Genomic DNA, 18,381 nt, shown 5'->3' with positions numbered 1-18,381 from the left:
CACCCAGTGCCGCCAGAGGCAGGCAGTCGAGGGGCATCCCCTGAGCTGTAGCTGCAAAATCCAGGGCACCAGATGTCAAAACCAGGGCAGAGACACATGTAGGAGCTTCCCTCTGGGAGGGCTGATGCCCTGGATTATGGCGGAAGGGGAGCACAGAGGCACACCCACCCGCTGAGGCCTGTGGGAAGGACTCCAGTCCACCCTTAGTTGTGGGTTTCATTAGAAGCTTGCCCCTCGGGCTGCATGCATGATGGTCTTCTTGCCTGGGTAATAAGCCTCTTTCACAGAAAGACGACACTCCTGGGGGTGACAGCTGTTTTATGACCCTTTTGCTGTCAGGCACAGACCTGTGGGATCTGGGAACATGAGCCGCAGTGGCCGTCAGAGCCAGGTCTCGTAGGCATGCCCCCTGGCGGCAGCTGCAGTAACTGGAGTTGCAGACAGGAGTCTGCGTTTTTCTGGGAGTTGACAGTGTGCTGGAGCCCAAAAGAAGGAGAGTGCAAAAATTGCACCCACTGGCCTCTGTTCCTGAGAGCGGGGTCTTGGGCCACTAGCTTTGTGTCAAACTAGAAGCCTCCCTCTCAGGACAAAACTCTGAGAGCAGGAAAAAAGGCCTCTTGCCCAGAAAAACCAGGGATATGTTTCAGTCTGCTGCCTATGCAATGCCCTGGAGGTGGGCACCTGGCAAGAACTGTCTTCCTCCGGTTATGACAGAGCCAGGGGACCCTGCAGTGGAGTCTACCCGGTCCTCCAGAGCTAAGCAACCCAGGGACCTTCCTTGGCAGTAGATGTGGAACTCAGGGCACCAGACTTGTGTGTGCAGGTTCCCCTCTGGGAGATGCTGGTGCTCCAGAACATGGCAGAGGGGGAGCGTGAAGATGGCACCCACTGGAAAAAAGGAAAAGAGAGAGATGGTGACCCCTGGCTGGAACAAAGCAGAGGCAAGGTAGGCTGATGGGGCCTGCCAGATACAGGGTTCCAGAGAACAAAAGGCAAAGGCAGAACCTGAAGAGGGCACCCCCAGTCTCGGTCCACAGAGGGCATTCCAGCAGGCTCTTAAGGGGTGTGTGTGTGTGTGTGTGTGTGTGTGTGTGTGTGTGTGTGTGACACATTAGATGCCTGCCTCTTAGGACAGTGGCGTCATGCATACAAATGAGCCCCTTGTACCTAAAGTTTGAGTGAGACTTCGGAGCTGGGCCTCGGGGCAGGTGAGTCCGAATGCACGTGCAGGCTCTCTATGAACCACTGCTCAAGTGGCTGCAGCCCTGTGGTCCTGTGGATGAGAGCCCCCATGGTTTTCAAAGTGAATTGTTTTGGTGGTTTGTTCCTCAGGTGCAGGTCTTGAATGTTGGGGTGCCAGATGTTTGGTTCAGACTCTTGACTCCTCATGGGGAGTTCCAGGTTTTGAGTTGCCTTTCCATCGTGGGTCACTGTGGGTTTATGACCGTGTCCCAAGCTCTGCTACCCACTTCCTGGCGCTTCTCCCGTCATTTCCTGTTTGGGGTACCATTCTCCCATCCCTCTGTGCTGTCACTGAGAGCCGAATGTCCAACACTCTGGTGATGGCACATTTGGGTGAGGACAAAGACTCAGTTTCTCCATGACTTTACCCTGAATAGGTAGAAAAAAAATAAAGTGGCACATTCTAGACAAAATCGTGTGATAGGAGGGGAGCCATATGTCTGTTTCAGAAAAGGGAGTGTGGATATACTTTGTTCACATATGAACAAAGTTCATACGTGGACTTTGATATATGCACGTTGTTTACCTGTGAAATTATTGGAATTGTGTGGTCTGGGAACACATGGATACCTACATGCTTCATAGATACCATGGCGTTAAGCAGTTGATAACAAACCAAATTGATGATGGGGACATAAAATAAATGTTACTTTTTCACTTAAACTTAGGAATACCAGTCACTGAAAATCATGACCAGTTCGGAACAACACTGAGGATGTAGTAGCAGCAAAACATCCTCCTGGAAAAAAATGACAAGCTATCCCCCTGAAAATCCCAGTTATTCATGGATGTGTGCGTTCAACACTCAGTCACCTTGCCAAGTAGCGTGTGAGGGCCACACTTCTTAGCAAATTCTGAATTAGAGGCCTCAGTAAATTCCATTAACAGGGTAATTTTAATGTACACATTCCAAAGCATTCTAAATTGGCGTGTAGGTTTAGGCTGAGTTACTCCAGGAAGGGCATTCTTCTCATTTTCAAGTTTACTAAAGAAAAAACATGGCAGATAAGAACCAAATAATGTTCTGACTCTTTCTAGAGACTTTTTGAAGATGAAAGGGAAAATTAAAATATAGAAAAGAGCATCAGGGAGATCATTTATAATTTAAGGAAATACCAGTTGGCATGCACTTTGTGAATTAGCAATACTATTTCACGAAGACTCAATTTGCTCAAGTCTAGCAATTAAAGCTGATGAGATAGTGTTGGGTAATAAATGCATCAACAAGAGAGCTATTATTTTTTCATGGTTTCAACACTGAATGGCTGGGGAAACAGACTATCACTGGTTTATTAAAGGATAAGGTCTGTGGTCTTACTCTGCAGTTTTCTCAATCCGGGAACTTAGAGACACCCTGGATGATAAATATTGCACACATGTGATCTCTTGTCGCATCCCCGAAACAAAGCTACTTCTAAGCCCAACTGACTTACCAAAAAGTTCCTTTAATGAAAACCTGCTTCAAGGAAGATTTGCATATCCGATTCATATGTTTCTTGAGCAAAGAAGGAATGTGAGGATTTTAGTCGTGTGCTTCCACATTCTCTTAGCAGAAGGGAAATTTATGCTGCTTTAAGTCATATGAGACAAAATCCCTTTTGAGAACCCTGGGGAAAGTGCAGCAAGAGAATAAGCTTGAGGACCCCGGCCAGGCCTCGAACTTTCTGTGAGCATGGCAGTTGCATGTGCTGAAAGTCTCCCGTGCCCCAGAATGTCAATGTCACTGCTGAACCACGACTTCCTCCAGTCATGGAACTTCAGCACCAAAAGGAACCTTAGAGTTCAGTCATCACTTAGTTCACGCATGACGTATCCACACTCCTTTTTCTGAAACAGATATATATTTTCTTTATATATTTCCAGTCATATCACACGATTTTGTCTATAATGTGCTGCTTCATTATTTTTTTCTACCTAGAACTTGCTCAGGGCAAGGTAATGGAGAAATAGAGTTATTTTCCTCACATTTCCTAAATGTGTCATAATCAGAGTGTTTGACAGCCAGCTCTAAATTATTAGCCAGCTAACAACCAGGAGGCGAGTTCCAGTGTCCATCTGACACCTGTCCTCACGAGACTTACTAAAGCAAAGTCACGTCTCTCATTACTGGCCAAGTTTTGACCACACTAAAAAGTTAGAGAAACAGAAAGATGCTTGAATCCCTACTTTGCAGAGTATTCAAAAAAACCTTTCAATAACTTATTCTTAAATGATTGCACTTTTTCACCTGCTATTGAGGAGATCAAATGTGCTATGCCATTGTATTTCTGTCATTGCAGAGGAACGGATTCTGGCAAGCTGTACATTCTGTGATAGACCTGGGCTGTGCTTTCATGTTAAGCTTGAGGTGTCAGGCTCTTGTTCAAGAAGTTTCTCTTCAAGCCAACAAATATGTTTCTAAGCCTGTGGAGTCTCCTGCTGTTGCTTTCTGGTTTCTTTGTAAAGCCTCGGCTAGCTCCAAGCTGTTACACTAAAAAGCTACAGTGATAACACATTGTACTCCTGGGTCACCACGCTGTTTGTCAAGTTTCAGCATTGTACCCGGGGCTGATTCCCTGGAGGGGGAAGCAAAGGGCAAAGCTTGCAAAGCCTTCTTAAACACATTTCTGTTTTAGACATATTGTGCCAGCTGCAGAACAATGTCTCTTGCCGAGGTTATGGGAGGACCTAGAATTCCTAGGCTCAGCGGACTATTTCAATCCTCAGTTCAAGCCACCAGATGAAAGACATTGTAGCAAAAATATGCCAAGAGTGACTTGTGGGAGTGGACTCACCAGGACACTATTTAGCAATTGTTGAGGACACTTTAGAGACTAAATTCTGTTCAAAACTAATCCTGTCCCTAAACTGGGGCGGTGCCCTCTGAGGGCATTTAATCAGTAAGCCCCTGGCAGCCCGCCCGAAACACAGATACACAATTGGGAGGAGTTATCAAACTGAATGTTTCCACAGGCTCTTTGCAAAGTGACGGGGCGAAGCCTTGCGGTGAACTAGATAGGCATTTGATTAGGGGTCCTGGTCCCCATCTAGCATTTCTGTCCCTCAGCCCACTCTAGTGAGCTAAGCGCAGAGGATGTTCCCCCTGAGCCCTGTGTCACAGTATGGGTAGCAGGACCTTGCCAGGTGTCAGATGGACACTGGGAAATTAGTAGCTCAAGATTCAAAGCCCCAACTGATACTTCACTAATTTTATTTCCCACCTGACACGACCAATTCCTTCAATGCCCTTCCACAGATACTTACTGAACATCTGTAGGCAAAGCACTGTGCACACGGAATAGCAGGAACAAAGGTCCGCCGGAGACCAGGTCGGGCAGGAGAAGTGCAGAACCACATGATCTCACTCATATGTGGGACACAGAAGTGAAAGCAACACATGAACAAACCAGATAAACAAAACTTGTCGATGCAGACAACAGTATGGTGGTTACCAGAGAGAAAGGGGAAGAACTGAAGGGTAAAGGGGCTTCAAATGAATGGTGACAGAGGGCGACTGGACTTCGCATGATGGACACACAGTGCCATTTACAAGTGACGTATTATGGAATCCTATGCTTGAAACCTATATAATTTTATTCACCAGTGTTACCTCCAATAAATTAAATATTTTTTTTAAGTAAGCAAGAGATGATCCCTGGTTCACGGCACTTTCCAGTCAAAGAGAGGGAACAGTCGAGGCCTAAAAGGGGACTTCACCCTTCCGCACATCTCCAGCATGATGTTTTACCCAACTCCAGCTCTTTGCTCACACATACATCAGCCTGGGACTTAAACTCTGCGCCTTAGCACTTCTGCCCGGTACCCTGGATGCGCTGCGCTTTGCTTGACATTCTTCGTGTGCAAGGCACTGGGGGAAGTAGGGGCTTTGCAGACCAGTCGCTTCATTTCCTGACTCAGCATTTAATAGCTGTGACCTTGTATCAGTGACTTAACATTTTTGAGCTTTGGTATCCTCATCAATGAAATGGGGTCTCAAATTCAAGTTACATTTTCTACCCGGCAGAGCATCAATCATAAATGGTTACTCAGGCCATAGTTTCTCTCTTCCTCTTTGCATTCACTTCGCTAAATTTCTTCATTTCGATGTTTTTATGGCTTTTTGAAGATTTTTATGAAATCGTCGACTGTAACAAGTACTCGTACATATTCTTCATTACATTTGACATACATCACGTTAATGGAACAGACAGAGAAGCAAATGAGCATCTCAGTCTCAGTTATCGCCATATTGATGAACATCAGACTTTTTTCTGGCTTAGAAAACGTGGCAAGTACCAATTAACACAGTGCTGCAGCATCAGCCTTAAATGAATTTTGATCTGAAAATTATATTATTCTTATCTTGAGATATTTTCATTGGTGTCCTTGGGAATTTTAAATTGTTTTTTAAGGTGTGCACCCTTTGTTTCAAAGCTCATTACCATAAGGATGTGAGTCCCTTTAGCACCTTCTGGTCTGTCGTTCTTCTGCCCCAGGGAAAGCATGAAAGCATCAACCACTGGTCGTCTTTAACAAGAGGCCCAGTGCCATGTCTTAATATTGTTCATGATGTTTGTGTATTTAGCAGTGTGTGAAACGTTTCAAATAATCCGCGTTATGAACTGAAGTTGGAAAGAGTCTGAATTGTATCTTATTCAGTGTGTTTAAGAAGGGTTCTCACATTATCCTGTCTCATTGATCAATATCTTGTGGTAGGCAACACACATATACTTTTCCAGAACCTTCTTTGCCCAACCCTGGAGAGAAAGAACAATCTCATTTAACCTAACAAACCTGTAATGGAGGCAAAGTATTTTCTCTTAAAGTGGATTTTATAAAATTTCTATTGTTTCGTCTCTCTGGGTAATTTGGAGGTGACGGATTGGGAGAGAGACAGGATTAGGAGGAGGCAGAATAAATATTCTTTTGTAAAGCTGCAGGTGACAAGCATGTATTTCAATAAAAATAATTGGACTGCAACTAAAGAGTCAGACTCACCCCAAAATTACAGAAGAAAATAAGTATATTTTTATACCAACTTCTCATACCTGTATGGATATATGTCTGCGTATCGAAGAGGAATTGTTACAGTTCACACCAAAAACATCGCAAAGCGTGCTTTAAGGAATGTCAAAAACTTGTGCCATGAACAGGCCTCATATTTTGGGAAGAAGGTTGTGATTGCTCACTTTTTTAGTTAACGAGATACTTATTTCGCTAACAAAAATTCAGTGAATCCCTCTCTCTTCTCCACCCCGACTCCCCCCATGTTTATAGCTTGGAAATTAGACCAAGAAAGCATGAGATAGAAGAAGCAGTGACAAGAAAAGAAGTTGATAAATGCCTAACTAAGTGCTGATAATTTTTTAAATGATCATTTTAGAGTTCAAGCAAAGAGCAAGTAAAATGACAGACAATAGTACATCAGTTATGAAGAACTTGCACTTCTCATATGTCTGGTGATTTAAGATTACACTTGGAAATAACAGGCTCAGGGAAGAAATCACAATGGAAATCACAAAACAATGAGAGGTGTGTTACATTTTCCCCTGGAGGTATTTGTAGCCTTTGCAAGATGTTCAGGGAAATTTTCTTCAACTGTGTTTTTTAGGTAGTCTTTCATAGTCTTTCTAAGCTATTAAGAAAAAGATTTCACAACAAGATTCTACTTCTTAAAATTATTTAGAATGGTTTGAAATATATTTATTATTTTCTTAAACTATACATTAATAGTAATTGTAAAGATAATGTATCAGAAGAAATTTTTATGAGTCTTATGATCTTAGGAAATTTTAAAACTTCAATTTATAAATGTATTGCTGTTGCACGAAAGACTAATGGGTTATCTTTAGGATAATTTTGGTTGGGACAGTGTAGTTGATACATGCACTCAGAAACAGTAATGCCAATTTCTCCCATAGAGAAGCTTGGTCACTTATTTCCTTTGATATTTACATCCTATTGAATCCATTTAAAGAGAGGTTTAGAAACTTTATTTTTAAATGTGGCTTTGTTTTCTTTTTCTTTTTTTGTCTGCAACACTCCAGAGCTGCATGACTTGCCAATGTTTCTGTTGAACCTTTTGCGAGTCCACTTCAAATACGTTTTCTATCACGTTGTGAGGTGAGCGCAGAAGTACTTCCAACCCCGCCCCCTGCTCTGAAGGACTTGCCTGCAGCGAGGTTGGAGGTATCAGATTTCAGACAGAAGGCTTTCAAGACCTATTCCAAAACCGTTTCCAGAGAAGTGTGGTTAAATATTTGCTTTAAATACAATGAGAGAAATACACATGGTCTTAACATACACTAAATAAATAAAGGAAGAGAAAGGAAAAGGAATCCCTCCTAGCTCCTATATATAAAAATCTCTCTGCTGCTTTACCTAGAAGTTAGATTATTTTTCTTAAGGATTTCTTTATGTGTAAGTGTTTACTATAATGAGTTTATGCCCATAATGCGAAGGCTCGAGAACCAAAGAAAAATGAAGTCACAGGGAAAGTTCAAGGCTAGATTAACACAGCTTGTCCTTGAAGACTCAGTGAATAGATCAGCAGTTGAGGAGACCCACCTTAACCTTAACTTCACCCAGATTAGAGGGGGCTCCTGCTCTCCCAGTCAGTCAGCTGTCTTCTCTTCTTTTCTAAATTAAACTTGTTGGTGTGATTTTGATTGTTTAGATTATATAGGTTTCAAGGGCACAATTTCGTGATACAGCATCTGTATATTGCATTGTGTGCCCACCTCCGAAAGTCAGATCTTCTCCTGTCACCATGTATTGACCCCCTTCACCCTTTACCACCCGCTACCCCCTCCCCTCTGGTAATGAACTACCTCCTTCACTGGATCGAGAGGTTCTGGAAGCTTGGAGGCCTAAACCGTATTTAACTTTGTATTGCCTGTGCCTAGGGCAATGCATGGTACTTCGGTGGGTGTTCAATGAAGATTTATTGAGTGAATGAATGAATGAATGAAGAGTCTTGATTCTTAGAATTTATTGTGTGGTTCAATGGCATTGTACTTGGTTCTCAGCACGCCAGCGATCAATGCTCCAGTTAGTGGTGAGAATACACCGCAGGGTGGAGAGCAGCAGCATTTGAGATGCCCATCTCTGAGTTTCGGTGGGGAGCTCTATGCTTCTCCTGTGGGGCTCTTGCCTTTGAAAAATTATGTTGATCACTTAGTTCCATAGCTTAAAATCACAGTCTACCAGGCATATAATTGTGGCCCTTGTCCTAGAACTTCTAGACAGATTTTTAAGGCACATAGTTGTAAGATGTTATAAATGTAGCAAAATGCGTCAGATGATGAAAGCAATTTAGAATACTGTTGTTTTAATTTCACATTTTAAATGGACACATAATGGCTCTCAGTCTCCAAAGAGAATGATACCAAGTACATGCAAGAAAGACAGGATATGTTTGGGGAACCATTTATATATAGCTATTTATGCAATGCTTTATACACAGTCCAATGCCATTACCTTATCTGGACACTAAATAAGGAACTGGTGTAAGGAGTTTTCACCACAAAAAAACACGCCTGGTGGCAACACTTTGCTGGATGATGATAGATCCTCTCCAAGTCTCTGGGGTAACATCAGAATTTCTTGTCCTAAAGCTTCTAGTTGAGCCCTTGCTCTCTCATTGGCTGGCTCGGAGAACTTCCGTCAGACTCATTTGCATTCTGAGCCTGAGATTCTACAGGTAACAAAAGGATAAATGCTTTGTAACCCAGGCTATTACTGTCAGGCCCAAAGGAGATTAGATACAGATATTGAGATAGATATAAATTAGATATAGATTAGATATAGTTATCTACCACTTGTCGACTATATTAGCATAAATAATCAGTTGTGGCTACTCACTTATCTATGAAATGTAGAGCAAAAGATTAAAAATGATTATTGTTTACTTATGTAGTTTCTCTTCCCAGTTTAACATAAGGAGCCGAAAGACTAAGGATGTCGACTGCATTATTTACCTCTGTGTTCAGTGCTTAGAATGTTCCTTGGCACACTGAACAAATTAATGAACAAATAAGCACGTTTAACTTAATATAAAATCACATCCTACATTTGAGAAACTGCATCCATTTAAATTTCTTCCTTAATATATTTTAGCTAACTAATGCTTAAAGAAACGTCTGCATTATTGAGAGATCCTGAATGTAAATTGTTGTTCAGAGCATAAATGTTGATTGTTACCATAAGAGAAGTTAATGCTAAGGTTATACAACCAAATACCAATTTATTTCTAATAATTCAAAAGAACATCATATGTTCTTGTGAATTTAAAGTAATACTGAGTATTATAATTAGTCTCGACAAAAGAGCTGATAATCAGTCCCACTGCAGATACATTTCATCTTTCATTTGCATAATATGCATAAGTTTCTAAAAGGCTTTTACATTGATCGTTCCCTTCAGTTTTCACAACCACCCTGTGAAACCAGAAAAAATACATTAAAATCCTCATTTCTCAGGAATCTGGCTCAGCAAGGACAGACTAGAAGTCACCCAACTAGAAGCAGGCGTCGGTTTACTGACTAGAAAAATGATTTCTTGTCTGTTCATCTGTGCGAGTTCTGACTTTCCCCCTCTGAATGTTGTTCTTGGGTTTGTGGAAAAAATGTGGTTCACATTCCTTTATAATCTTCACCAAACAGATGCTAAGCTTGTTTGCAGACTTGAAGTGCCACTCTGGTCACTGATCACTTGCCCTAATATTCTTTAAGAAATCCAGCAATCCTGCTTGGAACCTCTGGGGAAGTTCAGAAGGAAAGGAACAGAATGTGATAATCGAGTGTACTTGAAGGGTAAAAATCGAAGGTCAGCTTTGTAGAAGTTAACAAAACTGGTCCCTAAATGTTTTTGCCAAGTTCTGTCTCACCCTAATCCTTTTTTTCATTTTTCTGCATCAGTCGGTCTGCTTTAATAGTCTTCCCTTGTACCGCCTGGAATGTCCTTGGCCTTGTATTTCATCAGGGAGATGTACGAGATGGCTCCCAAGGTACTTCTCGTTTTAGGATATACCCTTGATTCACTTTGTTCTGAGTATTTCTCCAACTGGGTTCAAGTGTCACGTCAGCTGCTGTGTCCTTGAAACGTTTTGCAAACACTCTGTGCCAGGGTTTCCCCATCTCTGGGACCGATAGTCATCCATCCACCTCACAGCCTTGTTTAAAGGGTTACCTGGCTCATTTATAAAGCAGTAAAACAGTGCCTGGCACTTAGCAAGTGCTAGGTAAGTATTAACGTATTGCTATTTTACTCTTATTATGTTTATTATCCTTGTTATTATCTTAAATCTATTATTGATATTGTCATTATCTTCCAAAAAGAAGAGAGCTCAGAGGTCATTGTGCCAGCCAGGAGACAGACTCTTGTTTTATTAAACCTACTTTATGGAGCACCAAGGACAGGACAGAGGGGGCAGGGGCCCCAAGATTCTGCAAGCCAGGGAATGGGAGGAACGAAGGCATCAGGGATGGAAACTTTGAGAGGGAATATACATATGTTAGCCAAGTCGCTTTTAAAATCTGCTTTTCCTTAATTTCAGTGTCTCTAGTTATATTTCATTTGCTTCTTTGTTTTGTTGATTATGTTCCAGTTAAAGGTGAGATCATATGGTATTTGTCCCTCACCATCTGGCTTATTTCACAAGCAAACAAAATATAACCAGAGACACTGAAATTCAGAGCAATCTACCAATAGCCAGAGGGGAGGGGGGAGGGGACAGTGGGGAGAAGGGTTTTCAGGAACCACTATAAAGGTCACCTGGACAAAACCATGGGGGAGGTGAAAGCAAGGGAGGGAGTGGGTTTGCCCTATATTGTATCAGATTGCCCTTTATTTAGGTAAGTAACAGAAACCAGGAGGACTATTGTGGAGCAGACCAGAATGTATTCAACCATCGTTAAGATAGCAACTATGTTGTGTTGTGTCCTATTGTATTATTGTTATTATTAAAACTTATGCAGTCCGCTCGCTCGCACTCTTCTACCATCCATCTGCCTGGTGTAAGCTTGAGTAACTTTTTAAATGTAATTTACATTTAAATGTATCATGTCATATCACGCTTCTCCCAGCCTCAGTGGTTCCCATGACACTAGGGACCACACCCCAGCCCAGTGCCAGAGCTCCCGGGTCTCCTGGGGCCAGCGCCCTGCAGCTGACCTCTCCCGCCCTCCTCCCCAAGCTCTGGCAGCCCTGCTAGTCTCCATCCTGCCCTTTTCCTTACACACAGCTTGCTTTCCTGCACAAGGTTGTCCTCCTTGCTGAGCTCCTCCCCCAGATCTTTCTGGAGTTGGTCCGTTTTCCCTCTTTAGGTCTCAACTCAAGTCACCTCTGCAGAGGCCTTTTTGGATCCTACCATCTGAAGACCCTCTCGGCCTCCCCCCTCCACCCCCTACCCTCTCTCACAGCCCAGTGCTTAACTGTGTGGGTTTTAGTGTCAAATGCCTGACTTTAACTCTTGCCTAAGAATTACTTAGTCTCATTCAACCTATATTTCCTCACCTACAAAATGGGAAAAGTAAAAGCCCCCGCTTGTTCGTGTGGCCATGCAGTTTAAACAAGGTAGTGTGTGTGTGTGTGTGTGTGTGTGTGTGTGTGTGTGTGTGGAATGTTTAAATAATTCCTGGCACATGCAAAGCGTTCAATAAATGTCAGATGTTGTAATATTTTTTATAGTGCTATCCATTGTTGGTCTCACTTTAGACTAGTAAAAAGCAAGCCAAGAGCAGTGATTATTTGCTGAGTTCATCCCTGTATCCCTGGGACTGAAAAAAACCTCGGCACTTGAAAAAGTAGGCTCTCAGCGAATATTTGAGAATGCATCCACTATCCATACACACTTGTCTCACTTTTTCCTCTTCTTGTATTTTCTCCCCTTAAAAGCACAGATTCTGTTCTTCTACAGGAACTAAGATACTTTGAAGCTCCATGCAATTATTCTACATAGATCCCCTCATCCCGTTAAGGTTATTAAAACCCTTGTAACAGGACCATTTTTAGTTTTATCAGTCCAGACTGAAAGAGTAATTGGTACGGTGGCGCCCTCTATGGGTAGAGTACGAAATTACAGTGGCCCATCTCAGGCTCCTGACCACCCCACTGTGCAGGGAAAATGGGAAGCCCTTTCTTCTCTGGCTTCTCCAGGCGGTCTCTCCTCGGACTGTCTCTACAATGTAACTTCATGGGGGCGAGAGCTCTCGCCTGTTTTGTTCACAGCTGTACACCATCACCCACATCACAGCCTGGAACATAGTAGGCATTTAGTAACTATTTGTTGAATTGAATAAATGAATGAACAAACAAATAACAATTTTCTCTTTGTCCCTGAAAGCCAGGGGCCACTATTCACAGAAAATATTGGTCATTTTCTTGGTTGTGTGCGTGGGTTCAATATTGAGATGATAAGAGATAATGAGAATGAACATAATGAGTGAAGAACAAAATTGAAAATAAAAGATATAATTTAATAGTATCAAGTTGTTAGTTATAAACCAAACTAGGCATATGTGTAAATGAAACATATTTGAAGTAAATTTTTAAAGGTTTCAAAGTCATTAAGCAGTGTACTCCAGAATAAGACATATGCTTTTTATTTTTATTATTTAAAATTCTTATCACTGCTAATTCGTGGAAGTTCTATGAGGAAGAGGTACCTAACAAATAGAGCACTTAAAAACTCAGGCAGTGGCTCTTTCTGTATTGTCTCACTTGGAAAAAAAATAAATAACTTTATATGAAATTCTATACCCAACAAGGCTTGTGAAGGGACTTTGCACTTATAAAAATACGTGTCATTGTCTTTGAAGCAGAAACATCTCCAGCGAACGTACTGGACAATCTATCTAATGAGTCCATGTGTTACTTTCCCTTTGTGGTGACACAGCATTCTCCAGTACCCCGTCTCCGGCAGAGCTGACCTAAGTCCTGAGGACAGAGATACCCGGTACTTTTTATTTTCATTATAGAAGTGAGCAGTCGGGGTCTCAGAGAGGTTAAGTGACTTGTCCAAACTCACAGTTAATGAAGGCCACCAGAGTTCCAGATCTCAACATATGTGGATGCTGGGATCTTAGTGATTTTTTCAGTGGCCGCTGTGAAACAGCTTTGTTCCGGACATTAGCGTTCAGGTAACAGACCACCTCACAGAGCTTTGGGAAATTGAAAGGAAGAAACCAATGTCCACATTTACTTCCTAGTTAAAAAGACGTGTGGTCCGGATGCTTTGACTTTCCACCTCTCATTCTAAGTCATGTTAAAGTGAAATTCTAAATGACCTTTCTACACAGCTACTTTATAGGCAGAGTGGTCCATTAGGCCTTCTCAAACTTTCTTCCTCTTAGTGATGTAGAATCCTATTAAATTACTCTTCGTTTCACCCTCCAAGTCCAGAAAGTTGTCTCATTTTAGTCTTCCAGAAACCTGCTGCAGAGAGATGCATTTAAACTTGAAACTGAAGTGAAACCCTTGATAATGGAAACCATCTTACACAGCACTCCAGGAATGGATTTTTGTAGATGGTATTTTTACTATGTTTGGTAATACAGAAAATTAAAACAAGGGTCATATTGTAAATGATTTCCACTTTGTACCTGGGCTGAGGCCCACACATAACACCATGTAGAGCATCTTTGGTGCCTAAATAATTAGGGATTGGTACAAAAACAGTTAGCCTGAGCTATCCCTTTGACAATGCCTAACTACCTTCATGTTTTTCGATCTTCGATAAATTGGGGTATTTCCTGGAAATGAAGCCCTCTTTCACCCACATAAACCTTCTTCCTTGTCCACATCCTGCCCAAGGTTGGTACTCAACTAAAAACAGTGGAAGTGTCATCTGTATCTGTCAGCGTACTCTGCCATGTCTAGACGAGCTTGGTGAGGTGTGAGCCCGGGCATTCATGGTCGTACTGGCTCTGCTTTCAACAGTACCCAGAATGCTTCCTGCTCGAGTGGCCCAGCCTTTTCTTTTCTGTCTCCTTACCAAAGAGACTAGGAGAAATCACTTGAGTTAACTTGACCTCTAAATAACTCCTTCGGAAAAGATCCTGTTTATTTATTCATTCACTCATGCCGCACACACGTGGGAAACACATACTGTGTACCTAGTATGTCCTGTCCACACCTTCATTCTGTTTCCTAGGGAATTAAAGAAAACTGTGTCATAGGACATGCGGCTGTAGTAAAAGATGCGTAACTTCCTCTTGAACGGTAATGTACAAAAATGACCCCCCTTTTGCTTTTATTCATTAGTGTATCTAGTGAGTTCAGAAATACAGTTTTCAAAAGGGATCTTATATTGAAAAGAACAAAGATTAAGTTAAATGGCCAGAATCGGTAAAGCAGGTGGACACTGATGCAGGAGGAATGAAGGAAGGCTGACTGATGGAACACTTAGCTGGGGCTGGAAATTTGATTAAAGGTAATTCTACAGGAAAGCCGGAATCATTCAATTAGATATTTAAGTAGATTCCATCTTTTCCTCATGGAGAGATACGCTCAGGGATAGTGTGTGTGCACTACAATCTCTCTTACCAACCGCTGAAAATACGTTAGATATTTGTTTCAATCACCAATGGCCTCTACCATTAGAGTTTTTTCTAAGCATGAGCACAGATGGCAGCAATCAGAATACTAACACCTCATGTCACTTTTGTGTTTGCAATTTAGCTTTTAGTAATTTGTAAAATCAGTCATTGTGGAAATCAGTGGTTTGAAAGCTACCAGTGTTAGTAGAAAGATACGGTTACCATGGTGCGTTGTAGAAAGATGGGTTCTAAAATTCCACCTCTGGTTCCTAGTGTTTGCAGTGATGTTAGCCTTGTTCCATGGCTGGCTCTTCTTTGCCTTGACCTTCAGACGGGAAACCTTAGAAGGGACATAAACAGATAGTGCGAATGTTTGCAGTGGTCTCCCATTTTCTGTGTAAGATACTTCCTCGGTGATACCAGCCAAACTTCCTTATCAAAAACAGTATGTGGTACAGCTTCGTATTTATAAGGCGTCCCCCAGAGCTGGTCCAACCAAACATAAACATTGATAGTCTTCATCCAGTGGCTTCATTCAGCATCTAGGACAGATAGAGCATCTGTTGAATTTTGTGAGACTCAAATATTCTCTGTTAGGAAAAATGATAAAGATAATCTGATCATTGGAATTGGACCAGAGGGCTCCGAATATCTTGATATTTTTGAGAGTCACTGGTACTCCTGAAATAACTGCTTGGTGGCTATGCTGCTGTGTCCATCCTTTCTCCATCCGTCATCCACTCTGTACATCTGCCGCCCAGGTGGACTTTTCTCTGGCAGCCAATGAGACTTAATGGATTAATAATAGTAGAGCGTTGTACTGTAGTTCAATAAGATGTATTCTTTCCTCCTCTAGTGGCAAAACAATTGATGGTTGGCCCGTATGAAAAGAAGAAGCCACCAGGCCCTCAGTTCCCACTGATAGATCGTTTCAGTTTCAGCAGAATGTGGTGATAATGGAATGTGCCAGCAGTGGTCCCCTCTTCATGCAATTCCTCCTTACAAAATAGTGTCATTGTACAGCTAGATGTTTAAGGTCATCCGGTGTCTTATTTGAAAGACTTTCTCTTTCTCCCCTTGTTTTTTGAAGAAGCGAAAATTGTGACAACTATTTAATAAAAATAAAGACATGGTTACCAAGTTTTCAAATTTGTTTTATTTTCTTATAAAAACCACTATATTTTGATTCCAGTGATAATGTTACAAATGATTATTTTTATCTAAAAAAAAGGTAAATAAAGGAAATTCCAACTTTTGGAAAAAATGACAAAGACCAGTATGTCTTGATTTGCAATGCTGTGCTTTTGTTTTTAGCACCCGAGTGTTAGTAAGCAGGCAGGAAGTGATGGATCTCTTTTTATGTTTTCCTTTCAGCGGTTTACCTCTGCAAGAGAACGATGCAGAACAAGGCCAGGCTGGAGCTGGCAGACTATGAAGCTGTGAGTACTGAGGACATTCCGGCAAAGAAATGACAAAATGGGCAGGAGTAAGGCCCATGGCCACTTTGGGGCACTGGGTTAAGTTTCTCCAATCGTGGGTGTCAAGAGTCAGATTTCCAAGGGATCACGTAGCGTAAGACTTAATAAACCTCTGACTGGCTTGCTCGCTTTCACTCTCATTGAAAACCATGAAATTCTTAACACACAAACTCAGAGTAGAAGGGGGAAGCGTATTTTACTTGCAAAACTGACTTAAGTGGGGAAATTTTAGATATATACTTATATAGACTGATGATATGCAAACGTAGAGAATTAAAGAACATGTATAATGGGAAAGTGGTTTCCGCAAAACTTTCAGATTGGTCCCCATCAGTGATGTAATCTGTTCAGGTAATTGCTGTGTTGTGACTTGCTGGATTTGAAATGCTGTCTAGACCTGGGTAGTAGGCGGCCACAGGTGTGCACTGTTGTCAAGAACCGGACAGGCTGATTGGATCAGTAGTAGAAACAGCAAAGTAAGCGCAGAAAAGTCCGGAAGTTAATTGTCATATTTCACATTTGGAGTTGTGGTCTTTAAATTCAATCACTCATAAAAATTAATATCTGTAATAGGTTTCCCCCTTTTTCTCTGTGACTGTTAATGCGAGGATTAGCTGTCTTCAGGGGGCAGGATGCATTCAGTCCAGAGGAATTCTGCATTTGTCTTCTTGATAAACACATTTGGTAGGTAAACTAGCTGGGGGTAATGAAGGTGAACGCAGGGATGTCTCCCCTGTGCCGTGTTTTTCAGGAGAGCCTGGCCAGGCTGCAGAGAGCGTTTGCTCGGAAGTGGGAGTTCATTTTCATGCAAGCGGAAGCGCAAGCAAAGTGAGTCCTTGTGAGTCTTCTGGGAGATGGGTTTGAGTTGTGGCCTTTTGTTCAGGGAGAGGCACTACAATTAACACTGTGTCTCCTTCTTCGTTATGATGTTGACAGAGTGGACAAGAAACGAGACAAGATTGAAAGGAAAATCCTTGATAGCCAAGAGAGAGCATTCTGGGACGTGCACCGGCCCGTGGTAAGAAAACGTGCCCTGACGTGGTCTCCAGTTCATAACCACAGCGATCGCGCAATGAAAGAGAGGTGTGCTAACCCCCTCGTTTCTCCCAAAGTCTGCGTAAGTTAGTTAGAAAGATCGCCACTTCTGCGTAAGGTGACCAGACTTCAATAGTGTACTATTTAATTTATTTAAGAAATGCCTCTTTCTTTCCACTATCACATCACTGACTTACTCAGTCGTGGCATTTGAGTTGCTCGTTGCTTTTAAATATTTGAGGAAAAAGGCTGCCGCAAACCAGTTTGGCACAGCTTACTATTTACATTTTTCTGGATTGATAATAAAGGTATAAGTCGAAGTTTTATTCTTCCCCTAACATTTTTGAAAGCCTATTAATAACTTGCTTTGAATGTCAGATTTTGTGGACTTCTTAGAGGCTGCTGACTCAAACCAGCTCATACGTTAGTGATGTGACTTAGACCTGCTTACAGGAACTTAGCTGTTTTTCTTACTTAATAATGTAAAAGCATGTGTCTTAGTGTAACAGGCAATGAATGGCCTTGAGTCATACCAGAAAACTCTGTGCAAGGAGTTAATGTTCATGAGGATTCGTAAGAAAGCGTGTTTAATCCCATATATTCCTGTGTTGATGCTGTGTCTTTGTCGTCTCTGTATTTCTTTAAATACAGATAAGGCATTAAGGAATGATATTTACATAAGCATTATTAGAATAAATAACAGGTTCACAGCATCAGGCCAGTCAAGATTGAGAAGACTTTCAAACTGTCCTGTCAACTATCAGCATCTTCGGGTTCTGACCAAAGTTGGCCTGTCTTCCAAAAATTTGTTGCTATATACCTGTATTTCCATTTCCGTTGGCAATGCAGTTGGTAAAATCTGTTGCGTTTTGCTTCTTTTGAGTTCGCAACAGATTAGAAGTGAGACTTAGCTGGCTTTCCCACTCGAAATTCAGCTTGAGTTTTACTGCCAACAGTGAAAAAGGCTTATGAGGTCACCTGCATAAGTGTTTCGAGGATATGAGGCAGGATTTTGCTTGTTTGTTTGTTTCAAGCAAGCTCTGGAAGCTGGTCAACACATCGTCTGCATGTTTATCCACTTTACACTCTGGACCTCTGGTGGCCCATCT

General features: G+C 41.8%; 1 protein-coding gene across 3 annotated transcripts in view; it reads left to right on the top strand.

The window, feature by feature from the left end:
• RGS7 (regulator of G protein signaling 7) overlaps window positions 1-18,381 on the top strand; it is a 305,346-nt gene that overhangs the window by 241,656 nt on the left and 45,309 nt on the right. For all 3 annotated transcript variants that reach the window (XM_053667351.1, XM_053667352.1, XM_053667353.1), the window contains exons 7-9: window positions 16,134-16,198; window positions 16,989-17,065; window positions 17,174-17,255. In XM_053667351.1, coding sequence (XP_053523326.1) covers window positions 16,134-16,198; window positions 16,989-17,065; window positions 17,174-17,255 — 224 coding nt within the window. The remainder of the gene's footprint in view (window positions 1-16,133; window positions 16,199-16,988; window positions 17,066-17,173; window positions 17,256-18,381) is intronic.

This window comes from Artibeus jamaicensis, unplaced genomic scaffold (genome assembly GCF_021234435.1).
Source record: "Artibeus jamaicensis isolate MK-2021 breed Jamaican fruit bat unplaced genomic scaffold, CSHL_Jam_final contig_467, whole genome shotgun sequence".
NCBI classification, from domain to species: Eukaryota; Metazoa; Chordata; class Mammalia; order Chiroptera; family Phyllostomidae; genus Artibeus; species Artibeus jamaicensis.
Note: the sequence above shows the minus strand (reverse complement) of the source record. Positions and strands in the feature narration are given on the sequence as shown.